The sequence below is a fragment of the Kogia breviceps genome, chromosome 6, assembly GCF_026419965.1.
Source record: "Kogia breviceps isolate mKogBre1 chromosome 6, mKogBre1 haplotype 1, whole genome shotgun sequence".
NCBI classification, from domain to species: domain Eukaryota; kingdom Metazoa; phylum Chordata; class Mammalia; order Artiodactyla; family Physeteridae; genus Kogia; species Kogia breviceps.
The window spans coordinates 145655842-145677001 of record NC_081315.1 but is presented as its reverse complement, the minus strand read 5'-3'; the positions used below and the strand labels follow the sequence as shown (position 1 = coordinate 145677001).

Below are 21160 nucleotides of genomic sequence, written 5' to 3'. Positions count from 1 at the left end.
CTCCCAAAGGCCTCGGAGAACCACAGGCAGCGTGGACACGTTTTTTTTTTTTTTTAACTTGATTGTACTTCATTCACCTACGTGAAGGGCCTGGTGGCTAGTGTTTTTATAGGTTGCTGGTTCGTCGCAGAACATTTGGCCCCATCAAATAACAGGAGGTGACTTCCGCTTGCGTAAAACACGCACACAAAGCCCACCTCCTCGCGCTTCTCGGTTTGGCAGCTAAGGCACAGGCGTTCGAGCAGCAGTGACTCTAAATAACCAGGTGTCCCGAACTGCATGGGAGGAGGAGCTCCCCGGAGGTCACCGGCCGCCCCGGGCCTTGCTGGACGGAGCAAGAGCAGAGCGGCAGGTCAAAGCTATTCGCTTTGATCGACTGATGCCCTGCTTTGTCCACAAAGGACCAGAGGTGGCGGCTGCCACACGTGGCCTGAGAATGGGGCCAAAGACAGCACGGCAAGCACAGACCAACGTGGAAATGCCACCTCGGTAAGCAGGCCAGGCACAGCCCAGGTGTGACTCACCTGGGGTGGCAGGTAAGCACTCGCACGACCCCCCCCCCCAGCACCCCAGTGAATCCTGAGCTCCGAATTCTAAGAGGGGCTTTTCACACGGGTTTAGCGGGGCATCCCGCAGGGAACAGACAGCGGGAGGTGAAGGCATTAGCCACCCCCTGGGGAGCCACCGCCGCTGGGCAAGGCCGCAGGGGCCGCAGAAGCTCTCGCGGGTGCAGGCTGGGCGCCCCACCCATGGCGCCAGCAGAGGGCTCGGCTGATGCTCAGCAAATGTTCCCTGAAGATGCCAGTTCAGCCCAGTCAGCCCCAAACACCTCCCCTCAGATCCTGCCGGGGTGCTCCCGGCGAGGGGTGCCGGCAGGGCTGGGGGCGGGAGCCTGTGGACCCCAGAGTTCCCAGGCCCGAGGCGACGGGGAGGCCCGAGGCCAAAGATGAGCCAAACCCCAGGGCCGTGGAAGCAGCTGGCGTGTGCGGGGACTCCTGAGGCACCGCCGAGTCCAGCAGCCGAGAGCTCGGCCACCTCTCGGGGCCGGTTCTGTGCAGTCTCGCCGTCGGGGTTCCGCGGCTCACTCAGGCGGCCAGGCCAGGTCCACAGACGTAGATTCTCACGGTTCTGAGGCTCCGAGGAGACTCTGTCCCTCTGCCCCCGCAGCTCCTGGGGTGCTGGCAACCTTGGTGTTCTTTGGCTCGTACACGCATCACTCCGTCTCTGCCTCTGTCTGCACATGGGCTCCTCCCCGTGTGCACCTGTGCCCAAGTGTCCCCTTTTCACAGGGACCCCGGTTCTGTTGGCACGGGGCCCACCCTGACGACAATATTTTAACTAGACCCTGTCTCCAGATAAGGTCATGTTCCTGGGTACAGGGGTTAGGGCTTGAACTGTCTTTTGGGGGATACAGTCCAACCTATTAACAGCTGGTCACGCAGATCCTAAAATGTCTGGGTGGTGCCCACGTCCCCCAAACTCAGTGGACTGTAATCTTGCTCTCGGGACCAAGGAAGGTCTGAGCTTCGAGCCTGGCCCTTCGAGCCCAAGCCTGCCAACCACAGCCCCCCTCCTGCCCAGGCGCCCTCTCTGGCCGTCAGAACCTCCTGCCCCTGCCCAGCGTGCCGTGGCCCCGTTCTCCACCCTCCTGAGCACGGGTCACCGTGTCTGGCTCCTCTCCAGAGCCCCCCACCCCTGGTTCGCACGGGCACTTGTGACGGCGCAGAGCCCTCTTCTAAGAGGCACGTCACCCGCCTGCAGCCCCGGTACCCGCACCTGCTGCAGGGCCGAAGCCTCTGCCTGAGTGGACAGCCCGTTCTGGCTGGAACCCCGATGCAGAGCAAGGACTCTGTCCCTCACCAGGGCCCAAAGTGCCCCAGTGTCCAAGAGCCACCGGAGGCAGCCACTGCCCGCAGCAACGGCTCAGGGGGTAACCCCACTCTCTGCTCAGCTGCGACCGGCTCCCGGGACCCAAGACAGACAAAGAATGCCACCACCCCCGTCCAGGGGACCTCGCCAGCGCGCCCGGCGTGGGGTGGGGACGCCGTGTGAGAAGGGCCCAGTCACGCAGAGGAGTGTTGCACACGCCACACCAGTCCTCGGAGGACTCCTGGAGCGTGGGCACGGCTCCCCCATGAGCCCGGGGGTGCTGGAGGAGAGGGCACCGCCCACTCCGGAGGACCACCAGGCCTGCGATCTCAAGGAGTCTGTCTCGGTCGGTGTGCGCTGAGAAGCGGGGAGGCCATCGGGACACCTGCTCACCAGGGCTGGGGCGGCCCAAAGGCCAGAGCACACAGGCCTGGCGGCCATCAGTCCCCGGTCCGGACGCCTTGTGGCTCTCACAGGCCCTGCCCCCCTCCTCCACCACCCACCCTGCGTTTGTCGAGAGCCGCAACGGGGAACGTCTAGAAGCTCCTCACGCTGTCAGGCACAGACTCTGCTCCCGGGTAGCGGCCCAGGAGAACGAAAACAAACGCCTACGCGAAAACGCGCACACGAAGGTTCACAGCAGCCTTACTCACGAGGGCCCAAAGGCGGAAAGGGCCCAACGTCCGGGGATGGATGAATGGACGGTACAGGGCGGCCTATCCGTACAGCGGAATGTGACTCATCCTCAGGAAGCGAAGTCCTACCGGTGCTGCTACGTGGACAAAACACACGTGAAGAAAGTCCGACGCAGGAGGCCCCACACCGCGGGCTCCTTTCATACAACATGTCCAGGAGAGGCCGATCCACAGAGACAGAAAGCAGACTGGAGGTTCCGGGGGGCCAGGGAAGGGGAGAGCGGGCAGAGGGTACGGCAGGGACGCAGGGCGCTTCTGCGGCTGGTGGAGAAGCGTGTCAACCGGGGGGCACTGCACTGAAGGGGCGCTCCGACGCGGTCCACCGAGTGTCACGCGGATGTCACCTAGTTCTGCTAAAAAGCAAGACGCGTGACCAAAAAACCCAAAAAACGACAACAGGCCTCATCCACAAGCCGGATCTGTGCCCCACAGCACATCCTTGGGAAAGCGCCGAGGGGAGCCCCAGACAGCAGGGCCCGGGCACCGGCCCACCCGCAGCGGGTCTGGGGCTTTGGAGCAGAAGCCACGGTTCCCCGACCCTCACGGGCCGGGCCGCACAGGGCAAACGGGCGACGTGTCACACGTGACACTGCCGGCCTGGTGCCTGGGGAGGCGGGGCGTCCGCTCAACAGCGCTTTGGCCTCTACGATAATCTGGAGCTCGCCTGCACAGACCAGTCAGAGCTCCCCGGGGCCCCGGGGCCCGCCCGTTCGAGGCCCTCGGCCCACAGTGGGGCACCGGGGCAGAGGTGGGGAGCGGGCCGGGCCCCAGGCCGCGGTCTCGGCCAGAGGGAGGTGCCGCTGCTGCCGGGAGGGGCACAGGCGGGGCACAGGCAGGGCCGCCACGTGACAGTGGAGCCCAGCCTCGTGCGTTCGAGTCACCGTCACCCAGGTGGGCCCCTCGGTTCTCTCAAAGCAGTTTCCAAACACCCACCAGACGGGCTGCCGGAGATGCAGGGTTCCGCCGCGATGGGGCCCGCGTGGCGGGACGGGGCGCCGGGGAGGCCTCGGACGGACGCTTGGCTGCCCCGCACCGTCCCTCCCGGGTGTCCCCGACCGGGAAGGGCTGGTCGGTGTCCTCACGGTCCCAGAGAGCCCCGGCCTGCTGGCCCAGCGCCGGCCGGACACGGGCGCGCTGCGGGCACGCAGGGGGACGGTGCCCGGGGCACCGGCGTGGCTGATGCCGGGGAGACGGCCCACCGTGGGCGCCTCGTCCGGCACCTCGAGCGCCCCTGACCAGCGGCATGAGCAGCGCGCGTCCGGCCGGGGTCCCCTCCGCCAGCCCCGCTCGACGGCCTCCCCGGGGGCGGGGTCCCCTCCGCCAGCCCCTTTCGACCGGCTCCCCGGGGGCGGGGTCCCCTCCGCCAGCCCCTCTCGACCGGCTCCCCGGGGGCGGGGCCGTGGGCCGCGGGGGTGGGCGGCCAGCCCTGGGGGCTTCCGAGGGCCTCCCGTTCGGCCAAAGCACAGAGCCCGTCAACACAGGGAGCACGTCTGCCAGCCCCTCGGGTGAGGAGACCAGAGCTGACCCGGGGTCCTGAGCCCACGTCCTGGGCCTGCGTCCACTCACCATCCGTGGGAGCAAAGCCACCGCCGGGCCTGGCTGTGGGGTAGGGGACCGACGCCTGCTAACAGCCTGCAGGCTCCTGGCGCAGGGGGCGCGCCCTGCTCACCACCTCTCTCCACACGGAGACAAGAGCCTAGGCCGGCAAGGCACACAAGAACGAGAGAGACACCCAACGGGGGTGGAAGGCCTCGGGCTGGGACGTCCTCCTCGTTCAAGGGTCCTGTCCGGGGGCAGCGGCCCCCAGGACCACGTGCGACCTCCTCCTCCTCTGACACTCAGGGACACCTGTGCACCACCTCAAACGGGGGGAGGAAGTGGCCCTGCACGGACCTCCAGTTACACAGTGCTGGCCGGTCAACCCAACAGACACAGCGCTTCTGCACGAGGCTCTCGGTCCGACCCGGAAGAGGTAAGGGATGGAAGTGAGGAGAGGGGGTGCCGCGGTCCCTGGCCCAGACGCACCCCAGGACTGAGGGGCCCACCCCCCAGGACGGCCCTTGGCTGAGAAGGGCCCTCCCCGGGCAGCCCCATCCGCCACCCGTCCAGAGGTGGGAAGGCCGCCCTGAAGCCCCCGCTTCCTCCCCCACCAACCCCGTCCCTCCCAAAAGGCCTGGCAACACCCCACCTGCAGGCAAATCCCCTGGAGCCTGCTTCCCAGGCTCCGGGACTTCTCGGTGGGGTGGGTGGGTTACCTTTGCCCCGCTTACCGCGCAGGGATAGAGACCCCCCCCACACCCCGGGTTGCCCCTCCTTCAAGCTGCCCCGGGGCACCACCTGGCAGGCTCGCTCCATCTGCATTTCTGAGAATACCAACGCATCTGCCTAAAGCTTTATTTCTTGCTTTTTATTCACTGCGCTTTGGCTTTGCTGCCTTCTCGCCCTCCTTTCCTGCTTCGACTGCATTGGTTACATCTTTATTCTTTCTTCCCTCTCCTGGTCTGGAACTCACCCTTCTGTAGCTACTATTATCCTAGGGTTTGCCTGAGTTACTTCACACACTCAGCTCAGGGCCTGAAGCCGGCCGACACCTCCGGCCTCATCCTGAACCAGCGGAGGCCGTCCCGCCCAGGGCTTCCATCCCGGCCGGCTCTTGAGGCTCCTGGTCGCCAGAATCTCCGCTCCCGGGATCTGCCCCCACGCTCACTTCTGACTGCTTCTCGCCTCCCACTCCCTCCTTCTGACTTTGACTTTGCTTTTGGAGAACATTTCCCAGTTCTCTTCAGCAAGGATTTGGGGGCGGTTACTTTTTTGTCTTCGTGTAAAACTGTCACTGTCTTCATCTGACTCTCCTCTGCGGATGGCAGCCCCGCCCCTCCAGGGACTCTGCGTGGAGCCAGGTGCCTCCCCCCAGCAAGATCCCTCGGCTCCCCGAGTCTCCAGGCCTGGAGGCCGCAGCCCGGCCCACTGTCCCCCCCCACCCCCCCGAAGTCCCGACACTCCACGCGTCCAACGTGCCTGTCTCCTTAGCAGCGTTTACTCCGTTTGGGACTTGGGCTTCACTGAACCTGAACATCCATCAACACAACTGACGAAAGCGTCCCCTTCCCTCTGGCCTCTCATCCTGGAAGCCCGGTCAGATGCACCTTGACCCCCCCCTCATCCTGTCCTCCGTGTCCCCGACCCTCTCAGGTTGCCTTTCACCACCCGGACCACCTGCTGGGTGATCTCTGCAACCACGTTCCAGGTCAGCGACCCCCTCCAATGTTTAACCCATTCCTCGGGCTGGGTTCCAGCTTCGAGCTTTTAAACCCAGTGACCGTCTTCTTCATTCTGGGAGCTCCATTTGGCCCTCGTTGAAAAGAGGCTCGGGGTTGCCTCGTGGTTTCCTTGTGAACGGCAGTTCCCTTAGCCTTTGCCGTTTCTGATTCCTGCTCAGGGAGAACCACTTTCTCGGGAGTTTGGTAACGTTTTACTGTGAATTCCACCTCAGAGGTGCAGCAAGATGGCCCTTCTGGGATGGTTTTGCATTTTATTCCGCCAGGCACCCAGGTGACTCTTAGCACCAAAGGTGGCGGGGGCGTGGGGGGGGGGGGCGTGTGTGTGTCCCAAGCTCCCTGCCACTGAGGGCGGGGCTCCACGTGGGAATCCCTCCAACCCACCCCCGCGGGCACTCGACTCCGTCCGTCCGTCCGCTCAGGCCTCTTCGGGGAGCGCTTGCCAGGCTGCAGCATCCCCAGCCCTACACCACCCCCAGGGAGAGTTGGCGGCCCCTCCCCCGGCTGGGGCGCTGGCCCTGTGGGGACCTGGAAGCAGCTGGGCCTCCGAACAAGAGATGGGGCCCCCAGCATCTTTCCACTCAGCTGCAAAACATCTTCTCCCTTGTTTATCTCAAAAAAACACTACAATTCGCCAAAAGAAAGACCTCTCCAAAAATGCTGTGATTCCGTTTCTTCAGTTGAAGTGAAATTCACATAACGTACAAGTAACCACTTTAAAGTGTGCGATCCAGTGCCGTTTAGCGCGTTCGCAATGCTGTCCACTCTCCAGTTCTAAAACTTTCTCATTGCCCTCGCCAGAAGAAACCCCATACGTTTTTGCTGTGGTTCCCCATTCCACCCCCCTACCCCGCAGCAACCGCCGAGATCCACTTCCTGTCTCTGTGGATTTGCCTTTCCCGGACATTTCACATAAATGGAATCACACACGATGTGTCCTTTTGCGTCCGGCTTCTTTACACGCAGCATCAGGTCCTCAAGGCCCATCCACGTTGCACTAGGTACTCCATTCCTTTTCCTGGCCGAGTAGTATTCCACTGTGTGTATACGCCCCCCATTTTATCGATATTTACCTCTTCACTGTTGACGGACATTTGGGCTGTTTTCACCCGGCTATTAGTCACGTTACTGTGAGCATGGGTGTACAATTCTTAAATGTATCTAACATCTAGGTGGTTGATTCTGCTTTTAGACTTTTTTATAACTGCACTATCCCTAAAAACACTTGGAAACATTTTCAAAGGTTGAAAATTCAAGAAAAGAATTACTGTTCTAAAGACATCATCCCTACGATGGGTGCGCTAACCCATTTTCCCCAAGAGCCCAGCCAGTGTACCCCCACGGCTGGAGGGTGATTTGTCAAGGGGAAGGCATTAGCTGGAGCAACCCCCCCCCCAAAGGCAGAGACGTACAAGGCCCCTCACGCAGAGCTCAAAGGACCCCCTCTGCCATGAAGGGAGCCCCATGTGAAGTGCCCCCAACATTCCCCTGTCCCCACCCAGCACGAAAACTATGAGGAAATGGAAGGGCTTCAAAATGCTTACTGTGAGAAGGAAAAAAACATTCCATTCATCTTAACCAGCTACTCTACATAAATTACCATAACATGAAATGCTCTATTCTACTTTTGCTTAATCTGTCCAGATCAGTGGGGAAAAATCCATTCATTTCTGTCCTCCTCCTTCAAACACTTGAGCTGCCCATCAATATCTAAGTTTCTTTGCAGTCCGACTGTGAAAAGCACAAAAGTCATTGTTTCACCAGATGGAACTCATGTAAAAACTGATGGCAGCGACAGTTCAGTCCCGCAGGACGTGCACAGCTCAGGACGGGGTGCTCGCGGGCTCCAGCTCTGGGGTCAGGCAGACCCGAGTTCGGTCCCAATCCCGCCTCCCCCTGCCTGTGAAGGCTCTAGCAAGTTAACCTCATTTGTAAGACAGGGTGCATTAGGAGAATCACAATGTGAACAAGCACCCCCAAAGCCTCGGTGCCTTAAGCCACAGAGATCTATCCTAAGCTGTCACTCACTCCCAGCCCCTTCCCCAGCTCCTTTACTGCCCCGTGGCCCTGGGGTCCTCTACCGGATCCTGAGCCTCCTGCCAAGGAACCAGGGACGCAGACCACGTCCACAGGAGGGCAGCTCGAGAGGTCTGGTGTTGGGCCTGACACGGTGGGCCCCACTGCTGCCCAGACTGGCTGAAACTCGGTCCCAGGACTTTCACTTGGGAGAGGGTAGGCAGATGCTAGGCAGCGGGCGTCTCTGCCACCGGGGAGGGCGCGGGTGACCGGACCCCCGGGTCGCTGGGGTGCCCTGAGTCCGGGTCTGCTCCCAGCAAATGAGCACAAAAAGAAGTCGGGGCGGGGGCACCCGTCGGGACACCTCATTCTCGAGATGACCCAGTAGGAGTAGCCGGCAGCCACGACGGCCTCTGGGACCCCATAACGTCCTCCACGCACGGCTCTGTTTCAACCCCACCCCTCCGACCCACCCGCAAGTTCCGCCGATAGCGACAGAGGTCATTTCTTGAGCCATCACTGTGAGCCTTTGACAGACACGGTCCCCTCAAATTCCACGCAGCGGGTCCCCCCACCCCCGCATGGCAGACAGGGCTGCAGGAGGGGCGGTCAGGGCTCCCTCCCAGGCCCTGCCGCCCTGTCTGTGGCTTCAACACCATCAAAACACGTCAGTCACGTGGGCCGCAAAGACTTAGGGCGATAAACCCGGGGGGAAATGCTGACATCCCACAACATTCTAGACATTTATTTGTCCTTGAACCGGAATCAGCTCCCCTCTGTCCGCCTCTGAGCGGGCACAGGGCACACGCTTAAGGGCTGTGGCTACGCGATGCTATCAGCTCCAACAAGACTCTGCCTTGAAACCCAGCAGGTGACCGTTCAGTCGCCTAGGGGCTCTCAGATGTGCGTTTTCACACTTATAAGACAAGCCTATCTGGTGTTCTGGGAATGCCTGGCAGCCTTGAGGAGACGCGCTGAAGCCTCCCATCATCACCCACCTCCGAATGGAGGGTCAAATGAAGTCGCCCAACACACTTCCCGTTCAGAGGGGGGCAGTACACCGAGGGTTCCTTCCCCCCACGCCACCGCCTGCCGGACGCCGAGGCCAGATATCAATTAGGCGAAGCTGCAGCCTCCCCGCCTATGACTCACCCATTTAACAGAAACCGTTATCATACGTTTCCCATAAATACAATGCTCTGATGGTAAAGCACAGACCCCTAAGTGATGACATCACAGTTGGCACAGAAACTGATGCTCGCAGCCTGTCTGCGGCTCAGCCTCTCCCCTCCCGGCCAGTGCCGGCGGCACAGGCTGGGCGTGTGCAGCCCCACAAGCTCCCGCAGCCCCAGACAGAAGTCCAGCAAAGCCTGGGAAAGGAGGCGAGAGCTGCCCCTGAGTCTACGTAGCAGACCCGGCACGGGAGCTTCAAGCCTCCTTGACACGTGGACTCTCGGGCCCTCCCATCTGCCCACACCTGACGATGCCTGTGTGTTGTAAGGAAGGCTCTCTGGGGGAGGTGGGGCGGCCAGACCCGGCAGCAGGGAGGGGTGCCCAGCGCCTTCTGAATTCAGGGACCAAAAAAACAGGTGCACTAGGCCAGCCAAGCCCACTCTGACTCAGCACAGCGGAGCACCTGTCCCGGGGCTTCCGAGCCCCACTCTGGGCCAGGCACCCTCTGGCAGAGGGCGCTCGGCGCTGGCACAGCCTGTGCACTAGGCGTCCGCGCCACTGGCTTTCCTGCAGCTCACCTCGGAGACAAACGTGCAACTCCAAGGCCAGCCTCGGCCGCAGCTGGGCACTCAGAATTTATCGGCCGAAGAACAGCTAGCTAGCAGCCTGGCTGGAAGTTAACACTAAAATCCCGAGACCCTGGAGCAGTGTCTGTGGCCAGCGAGGACGGGGAGGGCGAGGCCCGTGCTGGTGCTGTGGCGGCCTCGTCAGGGTCCCGCTGCGGCTCCCGTGCAGAGCCCAGGGCAGCAGGACCGGGTTGCCGGAAGACCACCGTCTCACTTGCCTCCACCACGAGCCCTCCCGCCATGCTCTGGACCGGGGGCTTTGCTGACCGCGTGGCTGAGTTTCTCTGGGTCCCCGTAATCCGTGTCATCACCGCTCACCCTCGGCCACCGTGCGGGAGCCCTGTAAGGACCAGCGGGCTGCTCGTCGTCTGGGTACGCCGGGGGCCGCGCGGACACAAGCCCAGGCCTCTCCCCAGCCCTGGGGTCTGCTCCTTTAACACCTGAAGGGCTCCCAGCCGCCCGCTGCACTTCCAGGGTGTGGCCCCCTCCACCTGGTGGTCGAGGTGCAGGGTGCCGGCCGCCCACGCCAACGGCCGGTGGACCAGGACTCTGCAAACAGGGAGGGGCCCTGGGCGTGGCTCTGGACGCCCAGCTGCTGACTGAGGCTCGGTTAAGTCAACAGCCAGGGTGGGAAGCTCCACACACACATCCCCCCACTCCCCAGCAGGCAGAGCTTAACTCTGCAAAGATCAAAGGGCTCTTCAAGAAGGGCACACACTCAGCAGGTTACTGCGCTTCTCTTTGAGAAGGCCATTTCACCCCTAATCTGAACCCAGAATACTGACAGAGAGTTTCCAGATAAACACCGTTCGGTAAAGCGCTATATTTACAAGGAATGCTTCCCCACGAAGAAGGGGGACGAGGAAAACGAATGACCCGCATCCCAGAAGTGGTTTGGGGCTGCACACAGGAGAGCTCTTCACGAGGTGCACGTAAAGCGTGGTAATTGGCCTCCATCTGGACAATGCCACCTACCCGCCAATCCACTCTTCCTCAAAGATGGAAAACACAAGTTCATCCGGTACCATTACTAACATGCTCTTTGATGGTGGCCACGGAGACCTGGTGGGGTCCGGTCTGGGTCCTCCAACCCCCGCACCAGCGTTTCACCCCTCAGCACAGTCAGCAGGGATCAACAAGAAAATTATAACCCAGCACGAAACACAAGCATTGAGACTTTTGTTTCAAATGAAGACCCCGGTATTCCAAAATGTTTCCCCTCCTGAACGTTAACTCTTTTTTTGGAAAGCCTTTCCCTAAACAAAAGCAAAGACACTTAGAAATCCTGAACACTTTCCATGGAAAAAAATCATAATAGTGTTCAAAAGGCTGCCTTAAAGAAAATAAATGGAAATGTGGGAGTCTGCAAATAACTACTGTACACGTCGGGTTGGCTGGTTGTTACTGCACTTCGGTAGTTATTAATGATTCAGATATCAACAATTCTAAGTGTCATACAAGAACGTTCTAAAGCATTTCCAAACACTTTTTAGAACTACAAGAACAACGAATATTTTTGGTTGCAGAATGTTTTCCACTGCACTGTCATGAACAAGAAGCTCAGCGTTCAGTTTTAAACCAAAGCAGGGATTAAATCAAGAATTCAGTTTGAATTGTATATCTATCTAAATACAACAGTGGAAAAAGTCCCAACTACAGGCAACAGTCTCTCTCAGACACATGCTCCCACAGCCAACATTTAACACTTCAACTCTTCCAGGCCCGGAAACCTCCCAGAACCGACTCCTGCTCACTTGGACCACACTGTGTTAAATTAGACAGGAAGGGGAAGCATAAAATTCAATTCATAACCTGAGGCCAAAATACGAGCTCTGGTTTGAAAAATGCAAAGCGGCTGGGGCGACCTCACCTGCTCCAAGCCTTCAGATAATTAAGACATTTAACCCCAAAGACAGACGTCCAACAAGGAACTACCACGCTCAGACTGACCTCAGGGCAAACACAAAGATCTCAGACAGAGACGCGCCTTGAGTGCAGGGGTCAGACGGCAGGCCAAGACAGCACAGCGAAGGAAAGCGGAGGACCAGATGCAACGCTATCCCCGCCCTTCTCCTAAGGCGCACAGCTCCGGGCTGAGTCGCTGCGGTTGGCTGACTCGCCAGCTCTCCACCTTGCCCTGGTCAGCCCGGGGGCTGGCCTTGGAAGGGCAGCTGCCTGCTAAGAGGGAAAACGAGGAACACGGCTCTCAATTCTGGAGCACAGTCTCATGGGTAGTATCATTTTCCACTTTTAGAAGACTTTTCCCTAAACCGAAACAGGCAGGGCCACTGAAATTATTCAGCTGCAGATGAAACAGAGATTCCACGTTGCTTTTCCGTCCCTTCCAACAACGTATTACAGCTAGGCAATCCTAGAAACAAGCCCTCTTCCACAGCCACGTCTGGAAAAAGGCATGCGGAGCCCTAGGACCCCCGGCAAATGTGTTTTCGGAGACCCCAGAGCGTCACTACGACACGTTTCTCTGCCGGCCCCGGGGCTTTGCCACTGAAAAACGGCCGCTCACCCTCACAACGGCCTTCTGACAAGTCCCCTTGGTCTTTCCTTAACTGGTGACAGAAGTCACACCAACAAAAAGCCGCTCCTTGTACACACATCGCGTGCACAGGCTGCCGCCCTCCCCTGGCACCCTACCCAGCACCAGCAGGTAGGATCAGAGCCGCCTCGGGGGGACTGCAGCAAGGAGAGGGCTGGGCAGGAGGCTGCCAAGGGCAGGGAGGCCCCAGACCACAGGCAGCTCCAGGAAGCACCAGGGTCACACCAAAACACCACTAATAAGCAGCTGCTACAAAGACAGAGATATGGGAACATATGTATATGTATAACTGATTCACTTTGTTGTAAAGCAGAAACTAACACCATTGTAAAGCAATTATACTCCAATAAAGATGTTAAAAAAAAAAAAAAAAAGACAGGGAGGTGCGAAGGGGGAACAGAGCTGCGCAGCTGCACCAAGCAAGAAAGAACCCGTAGCCCCTCTGGGCCAGGCCAAGGGAGCAAGGGGCGGTTCCAGGCACCCTAAGCCCTCGACCCAACACTGGGAGAACTCTCCGACCCTAAAGGCGATGAAGTAGGAGCCATTCCGGTCCCTGAACTCGCCCCAGGATCTCGGGTGCCCATCCTCCAACGGACCCAATGCAGGAGAGCACAGATTAGATTTCAGGAACACTCCCCCCCCCCCAGCCCACCCTGGGAGATCACCCACGGCGGGGGAGGGGAGCGGAAAAGCCAGACCCAGAGAAGTGGTCAGCCCTGGGCAGGGGGGCGGGGGTGTTCCTTGGGTCGCTCAGGCACACTGTGGACGTCCGAGGCGCCAAGACGTGACCACTGGCCCCACCCCGGCCAAGACGCCCCCCCCCCAGCCAAGACCCCAGCGCCCCAGCCCTACCGCGGTGCCAGCCCCCAGGTTTCGACCCCCGGACGCCTAGAATGCTCCCAGGACTCTGCGCCCGGCTCCTGGGCACCGCCGCACCCAGACACCCAGACTAGGACTAGCTCTGGCCGCAGCGGACACGAGCCCTGGGCGGGCGGCAGGGACGCAGCGCCCGCCCGCAGTGCGACTGGCGCAGCCGCCGAGGAGCAGGGCGCGCTGCCCAGACCTCGACCCCACGGCCGGGGAGGGGCGCAGCGCCGGGAGGACCGCACCTCCGACCCCGCTGAGCCCGCGGCCCTGGGCGCGCTCACCCATCCGCCGCCGGGCAGGGGACTGCCCTGCATTTGACAGCACGCGTGTGGGCGCGGGCGAAGGATGGGCACGGGACAGGATGGGGACGCGCACTGGGCCGAGGCGCGGATCGGTCCTGGTTCGGGAAGGCAGGGCCGGGACAGTGGGATGGGGACCCGCTCTGCACACAAGGAAGGAGGGGTTGGTCCGGGACCCGGGAGAGGGACAGGGGGGTCCCCTCCAGAACCTGGGGTAAGTGGGGAGAGAGAGGGTCTGTTCCGGATTGCGGAGGGAGGTCAGGAGGTACATTCCGGGTCCAGGGTAACGAGGGGGCGGGCAGGCAGAAGAGGAACGGGAGAGTCATCCCTGGTGTAGGGAGGGGGGATGGAAAGGTTTTCCGGGACCCAGGAGAAGTAGGACGGGGTCTGCTCGGGCTGTGGGTCGGCGACCACGAGGTGTGAGGAGGGCACCACGCAGGACCGGAATGAGAAGGGAGGGGGGCCCATCTGGCAGCGGGCAGGCGTGGGGAGGGAGTGCACCCCGGCCCGAGGGTAAGGGCAGGAGGGGCGGTTTGGGACCGGGCGGGGTGGGGGGACCCGTGGAAGGGGGAGGGCGACGGTGTGAGCAAGTCGCGGAGTGGAGGGTAGGGGGTCGGCGGCGCCACGGAGAGGCCGGTCCCGACCGGGAAAGGGGGTCTGCCTCGGCAGCGAGGGACGGGGCCGCTCACCTTGGGTTTGTACAGCCACTTTCGGAACCTGTTCATCATCGCCGCGCCGGCCCGGCCCGGCCCCGGCGGCCCTCACCTCCGCAGCGCTGCGCCCGGGCCCGGCTGCGGCGCGGGGCGGGCGGACGCGGGGCAGGGCCGGGCTGGGGTCCCGCGCGGACCCGGGGCGCCGGGCGGGCGGCGTCAGGTGTGCGGAGCAGGTGCGCCGCCGGGAGATGCTCGGAGAGCTGCGCGCGGCACTGACCCGCAGACCGCGGTGGGCAGGCGGACGCGCGGACTGACCAGGCACGGGGACGCCGGCTCCTCGCGGCTCACTGACACCAGGTGCCTCGGCCGGCCACCGCCGCCCGAGCCACACATGCGCCGACGCGCCGCGAGCGCCAGGCCAGCCGCGAGCCACCGAGGCTGCCCAATCCGGTCGCTGCGCCGCGCCGCGCCCCGCCCGAGGCGCGCTCCCCCGCAGGCAACCCGGCGCGCCCGGAGGGGCCGAGAACTACAAGTCCCAATGGGCATTGCGGGGAAGGAGGGGGCCCTGGATATGGCGACTTTTCTTGGCTGCGGGCGCTGTGCATTCTGGGGGTTGTAGTCTTCCCGCAGACGGCTCCGGAGCGTAAGGAGGTTGCTAGGTGACAACGCCCAAACTGCGCCCCAGCACCGCCCCTGTCCTGAGGGTTGCCGGGGTTCCGGCGGAGCAGAAGTGGAAGGGGAGATCCACCGCTATTCCCCAGTCCCCTCGCGCCCGCCAGCCCTGCAATTGCTGTGCGGTGGGCGGTGGAGAGAAAGGAGGTTCCGGAGCGCCCGTGGAGCCCGCTGACAGGTACGTGGGGAAGGGAAGCAGGCGAGACCCGAAAGGGGGGCGAGGTGCGTCCCCTCAGCACCAGCACCACCCACGTGCAACTTCCCTAGATCTGCGGGCCAGTTCTCGTCTTTCTTGTTTCCCATCTTCTTGCTTTCGCTCACCACCTTTTTGGTCTTCTTCCCAGCTCCTTGACTAAAGTTAACGGTGCTTTTTTTTTTTTTTTAATCGCCACAATAAACGATGCTTTTTAAGAAGATATTCTCCCGTATTCACTACTTCCCCTAGCCATGCCCTAATTTAGATCCATAAAAACAATCAACAAAATCTGAGAATCTATAAAGTGCTAAGCAGAAAGCTAAAGACAAGTGTGTGGTCTCACTTGAGACTCCCTCTGGTACCTGAAGAATCAGGCACAAAGAGGCTGCTGCGCTCTGGCTGTAGGAGGGGACCCTCCCCCAACCGCCTTGAGCTTTCCCCTGCCCCCACCCAGCACCACTTCCGGTACGTGCAGATTTAGGGTGCACAAGAGGGAGGTAAGTCTCTCTTGATAGAGAATTTATTCTCTGCTGCTCATGTTGTCACTGGCCCAGGGTCCAGGTGCTCAGATGAGCTGGACTCCCTGGCCCCTCTATTCCATTAGAGTCAATGTGCGTCTAGGCACAGGCAGCCGTCTGAGATTTTCCCCGAGGGCTGGCAGTCCTCCGTGTTCGTTTCTGAGTACCTGATTGATCCTCCCCACTCCCCGCCAGCTACCACCCAGTCACTGCTCCCCTAAAGAGCAAAACCCCTCCGGAGTTGCCTCTTATCTCCAATTCATTTCCACCTTTTCTCTCTTGAGCCTGCTCCAATCAGATTTTCTCCCAGCCCCTCCTCCCAGTCTCTTTATCTACGTCATTCTTGACCTCCATGTTGCTAAATCCAACTAGGAGAGCTCGGCCCCGCCTCTTCCAGGAACAAGTGTCCCAGCTGAGTACTCCCCTCCTGGACACACTGTCCTTACCTGGCTGGAACAGGTCTCACTCTCTGCCTCTCCTCCTGTGGCTGCTCCTCCTCAGTCTCCTTGGCTGGCATCTCCTTGCTGCTCACCGTCCTGACACCAGAGCCCTGGGACTCGGTCCTTGGAAGCCCCTCTATCCACCCTCTCCCTGGATGATTTCCTGCGGTCACATGGTTCAATAAACAGCCATTTTCTCCTGATCTTCCAAAACCTGCATCTCCAGCCTGAACCTTGGCCTGGGACTCTAGACCCCTTTCCCTGTTCTTTGCCAGTTGGATGTCTACCAAATTCCCCCAAACAAAACGTGTCCAGCTGCACTCACAGTCAGCCCCCATAAATCCTGCTCTTCCCCAGCCACAGTTTACAGTCTGAGAACTTGGGTAGACACTCTGCGGGTGTGCCCTTGGCCTACTCCAAGTCTGGGACTGCTGTTGCTGCTCAGAGCGTCTCTTCCTATGCTTCCCAGTTTGAAACTGTGCTCAGGATGAAGGCTGACCTCAGGGAAATGGGTGTATAGTTAGGATTAGATTCAGCTTTATGCAACAAAAAATTTCAACATCATAGTGACTCAAACAAGATTACTGGTGTGTCCATAAAATCGGTCCATGGGGAGGCAATCTTGGGAGATATGACACCCCAAAAAGTCATCAGGGATCTGGGCTCTTCTAGCTTGCTCCTCTGCCATCTTTGCATGTTTCCTCATGGTCCAGAATTGCTGCCTAAGTTCCTGCCATCACCTCCTGAGTCCAGGCAGCAGGGTGGAAAAGAGAAGAAGTGTATGCTCCTCCCTTTCAAGGAGACTTTCCGGAAGTCTCAAACTCTTAACACTTCTTGGCATACCCAGATGCCAGGAAGGCTAGGAAATGTCATCTTTCAGTTGAGCAACAGTAGACTCAACTAAAAATCAGGGCTTTGTTACTCGGGAAGAAAGGAAGAGTGGAGATTGAAAAGTAACCGGCAGAACCTGCCCCATGGGTCTGTACTTTAAGCAAAGCCATCAGAACATGACTTAGCAGAAATCCTTAGTAGACTGGCTTTAATCAGAATTAAAAGCCAGGAAAAGAATGTATTTTAATTAACACACATTTGGGATCCATGTAAATGAAGCCTCTCTAGTGGTTGAGAGTGTTGAACTAGTGTGTGTCTGATGGAATTTAAGGATTTGCTAAGAAAAGACTTGGTCCAGCCCACCTTTAAAGTTTCCTTAAATATGGGACAGTCAAGTCCTGATGAGTGGAGTTAAAATCAATATTTAAAAAAAACAATAAGCTTGGGAATTAAATCTCCCTACCCACACATATGGTTTTACACCATTAAAATAAAGCTGAGGTGCTAAAAGCACGCATCAGAATCGGATGAACTTCAATACCTGTTTCCTACCGAAAGTTGTGACTATTTTGACTAAGATTATAGGCTAATTTCAGTGGGAATGCAGAACCCGGGTGTCTCTTCACGATGTCCACCCACATGGGCAGCTCTCTGTGCCAGCTGTGGGGTGCCCAGCTCCCACCCCGAGGAGCCCTCAGGCCGGACAGTGAGCCAGAATTGCAGGGGGGTCGGGCCCAGCAGCCACAGCGCCACCCCCCCACCCCCGTATCCTCCACCCGGCCTCTCCATTCATTGCTTCCGGTCCCTTCCATCCAGGCCCCTGTGAATGCGGGGAGGGCTTGGGTGGATTTCGGGTCATCCTTTCTTCAGAATGTTCCGGCTCCAGGACAGGAGGGGAGGGCAGGGAAGCCCTCCTGCCTGGGCGCAGCTTCCCCTACACACACACACACACACGCACACGCACGCACACACGCACGCAGTTTGTGCACTCTCACCGCCCACGTCGGGTATAAGAGGGGGCACTTTCCGTCCCATTCCTCCAGGCTGAGCCCGTCCAGGGCAGCCCACCACATGACCACAATGGGGTGGGAGGAGGAGAAAAACTCAACCCTTAACATTGTTTCCATAAAAAGAGACTTTTTACCTAGGTTCGGGACTTGCCTTTTGAGCCCTGGACTGTGACTGCTACTGCCTTTTAGCGTGACGACGTGGGTGCCTCTTTCACACAGTTCTGGGGTCAGGCGGGGTGGCTGCTTGGAGGACTTTAGACCCCAGCCTGGGCCTCAGCAGTTGCCACAAGCAGAAAATCCTCCTTGGGGACGAAGAGGCTGAGCCCCTGACCCCACCCCCCAGCTCAAGGCTGGTTTGTTCTCTTCCACATTAATCTGCCTCGTAAATATTATTGGGACATCTATTATTTTCCAATTCAACGAGACAGTAAAACAACTCTGTGGAACTGTAGGATCTGCGGAAGCAGAGGCTTAAAAAAGCACTACTATGATCTTTGGGTAGGTCTATCTCTGGATGTTAAAGCTGTCTTTCAGATTGAAACACAAGCACCATTTAGGGCGCTTGATCCCTCTGTACATTTTTACAGTCCCTCATTCATTCCACAGACAATTTGTGGCTCCTGCTGGGTGCCAGCTCTGGGGTAAGGGACTCAGCGGTGATAAGGCAGGGCCTTGCACCAGAGGCTCACAGGAGTGTGAGGGAACTTTGGGGAACTTCGGAGCAGGCACGGAGAAGGGGAGAGCTGAGGGAGGAGGAAGGGAGGCTTCACAGGTGGTGATATTTGAATGGGGTGTTGAGGGATGCCTAAGAGCTCACCAGGAAGAGCAGAAAGAAGAGTATTTGAGGCTCTGGAGACACGTGTGATGGGGCTTCTGAGCCAGTGAGAAGCCCACGTGGACAGGGCTGGGGTGAGGAAGGAAGAGGGTCCAGGGACTGGGGCCCTGGGCTGTGAAGGGGTAGGGCCGGCTGAGGAGCCCCCGCTGGGTCCTGCAGCAGCTGAGAACTCGGAAGATGTGTTAGTGATGGATGGAGCGGAAGGCGATGCCCCGACCGGAGACCACTCCTCCCAGACCTCCCGCACTTCAGAAAGCGGCACTGCCGCCTGCCCTGAGGCGGTGACGCGGCCTGGTGGTGCCGGCGGCCGGCAGCTGGCTTACTCAGCACCCGTGGCTCACAAGCACTTTGGGACAAGAGCTGATGTGGAAAGAGGAGCTCGATCGGGCACCCCTGTAAGCCTTCGTGGGCCCTGGCCTTCGCTCATGCAGTTTGCCCTGGCGTCCACAGACCCCACCTCCGGATCCACTGGCCCTCCTGAGACGTGGTCTCCAGGGCCTGCCCTTGGCGTCGGGGCTTCAAGCCATTTCCAGCACATTTCTGAGTTCCAAGAGGCCTTTCTTCTGGCCTCATTCGGGAGAGGCTCCTGCTGGCTTTTGTGTCCATGCACAGCTGGGGCTGGGCCCTGAAGCAGCCCCTAAGGAGGTGCCCCGGTCAAGCCTCTGTGCCGGGTGGCGCTGGGGCCCATGTGTGCATCTGGCAGAGCGGTGGGGGCGCATCCCCTGGGCTGACAGGCGGGCAGCTGCAGAGCTTCCTTCCCTGTCCTTTTTTTTTTCTGGCCGCATGGCATGTGGGATCTTAGTTCCCCGACCAGGGATTGAACCCACACCCCCTGCATCGGGAGTGCAGAGTCTTAACCACTGGACCACCAGGGAAATCTCTCCTTCCCTGTCCTGATGAGGGCAGGTGTCAAAGCCTCGGTAGAACTGCTCCAAAACGGGGGACCTGAGAGGTGCAGAGCTCCCCTTGGAGCCCCTGTACCCCGTGCTCTGGGGCCCTTGGCCTGCCACCTGCTGTCACCTTCCTGGAAAATCTCCGGCTTCCCAGTCCCAAGCCTGCCCCTTTCTGGGCTCCCTCCCCGGGCCGGGTGCAGGGCCCCTCCATCCACAGAGCCGTCATTCTTCCTGGTTGGAGATGGGTTCCCTGAACCCTGGTGCCGAGAGAGTTACCACTGGGGAACCCGAGGCTACCCTGCACCCCTCCTGTCCCTGCCTGCACGACCTGAGGGGTGCTCAGGGGCTCTCCGCCAATCCTGGGATATTCCCTTGCATTATGTCTCTCCCATTTTTCTGGAACTCCTGTTAATTGGAATTCCGATCTTTTGGAGTGGTTCCCCAATTTTCTTGGTGTTTTTCTCCTACTTCCTACATCTTCATCTTTTTCTGCTCTCTGGGAGATTTCCTCAGCTTTATCTTCTGCCTCTTCTATTTATATCTTTAGTTCTGCTGTCATATTTTAATTTCCAAGAATGCTTTCTTTGCCTGCAGATGTTTCTTGGATACCGTATCTCTCTCCATCTCTCAGAGGCGGTATAGTTGTTTGTTTCTGGGTTTTTCCTGCTGTGTATGTTGTCTGCTTTCTCCTGCTTTCTTTTTTGCTGGTTTCTGTTTCCGTATTTGGTGTCAGAGGCTCTCTGCAGTGTCTGGTGCCATTTGGCCTTCCTTCTCTTTCCAGTGATGGTGCCGGGGGGACTCACCCAGTGGACCGTGATTGGCTGGGACTGGCCATCTCCCTGGTGACCCCCAGCGTCAGTGTCTGTGGCTTTTGTCTTTTCACTCAGTCTCCATCCTGGAGGGCCTCAGTGCTGCCATCCAGAGCCATTCCAGCTTGTTGGGTGGAGAAGAGGTGCCCCTGCTGTCCCCAGGGCACTAGCAGCCTGGCTTGGCCAACGGCTGGGGCCCAAGAAGCCAGCAGCGTGGTGACCCAGGGAGGCCGCTCAGTCAGCGTGGAACAAGGCGGGGATGAGAGAGGAGCTCCTGGGGGGCTTGGCCACCCTGCGCTGAGGACAATTTGGGGGTCACCTGTTAGAACCACTTCCTGGGGTCCCATTCCTACCCCAGGCGGCTTCTCCAGGGTCTGCCAAAGAAGGGCTCTGAGCAAGCCAGTCTCCGGGAGCCGGTCTGTTTCTGGAATGCTCAGGCCTGGCCATTCACCGGCTATGCATCCCCTCTGGGTGCTGGTTACCTCATCTTTAAAATGGGGGTATTGAGCGTGGTGAGCCGAGGATTCCTCTTGCCCCAAACTTCTGTGTTTAGGCCCCCCTCTCCCTCCGAGCAGGGCCTGCTGAGTCATCCACCACCAAACCCCAGATGGGCTGAGGGCCGCTCGGGCTGACTCACGAGGTGCCTCCGCTCTCTGGCCTGGCCTCTCCCAGGGGTCAGCCCTGCCCGTGCACAGCTGGAGGGCTTGGGGGCACGTGGGGCAGCCAGGGAGCCTCCAGGGGCAGGGCAGAGAGGGCTGCTTGCACTATGGGTGAGTGGGAGCCTGGGGGCGGGCCCCCCAAGGCCTGCGGGGACACAGTCCAGGAAGTGGGCCTGGGGTTACCCCCGCCGGGGTCCCTACTTGCCTCCAACACTCATCGCCCCACGAGGTCCCAGGCTCCCTGGTGGACTTCCTGACAGTTTGGTG

At 59.7% G+C, this 21160-nt stretch overlaps 2 protein-coding genes across 7 annotated transcripts in view; one reads left to right on the top strand and one right to left on the bottom strand.

Moving 5' to 3' along the window:
- ZFYVE28 (zinc finger FYVE-type containing 28) overlaps nt 1-14160 on the bottom strand; it is a 114904-nt gene extending 100744 nt beyond the window's left edge. For all 3 annotated transcript variants that reach the window (XM_059065994.2, XM_067036823.1, XM_067036820.1), the window contains exon 1: nt 14067-14160. In XM_059065994.2, coding sequence (XP_058921977.1) covers nt 14067-14105 — 39 coding nt within the window. In that variant the 5' untranslated portion in view covers nt 14106-14160. The remainder of the gene's footprint in view (nt 1-14066) is intronic.
- A 491-nt stretch (nt 14161-14651) lies between these two features.
- The window catches only part of CFAP99 (cilia and flagella associated protein 99), a 65313-nt gene continuing 58804 nt past the window's right edge, over nt 14652-21160 (top strand). For 2 of the 4 annotated variants that reach the window (XM_067036818.1, XM_059066031.2), the window contains exon 1: nt 14652-14880. The gene's annotated coding sequence lies outside the window, so the exon portion shown is untranslated. The remainder of the gene's footprint in view (nt 14881-21160) is intronic. The other 2 variants (XM_067036819.1, XM_067036817.1) reach the window with 1 other exon arrangement.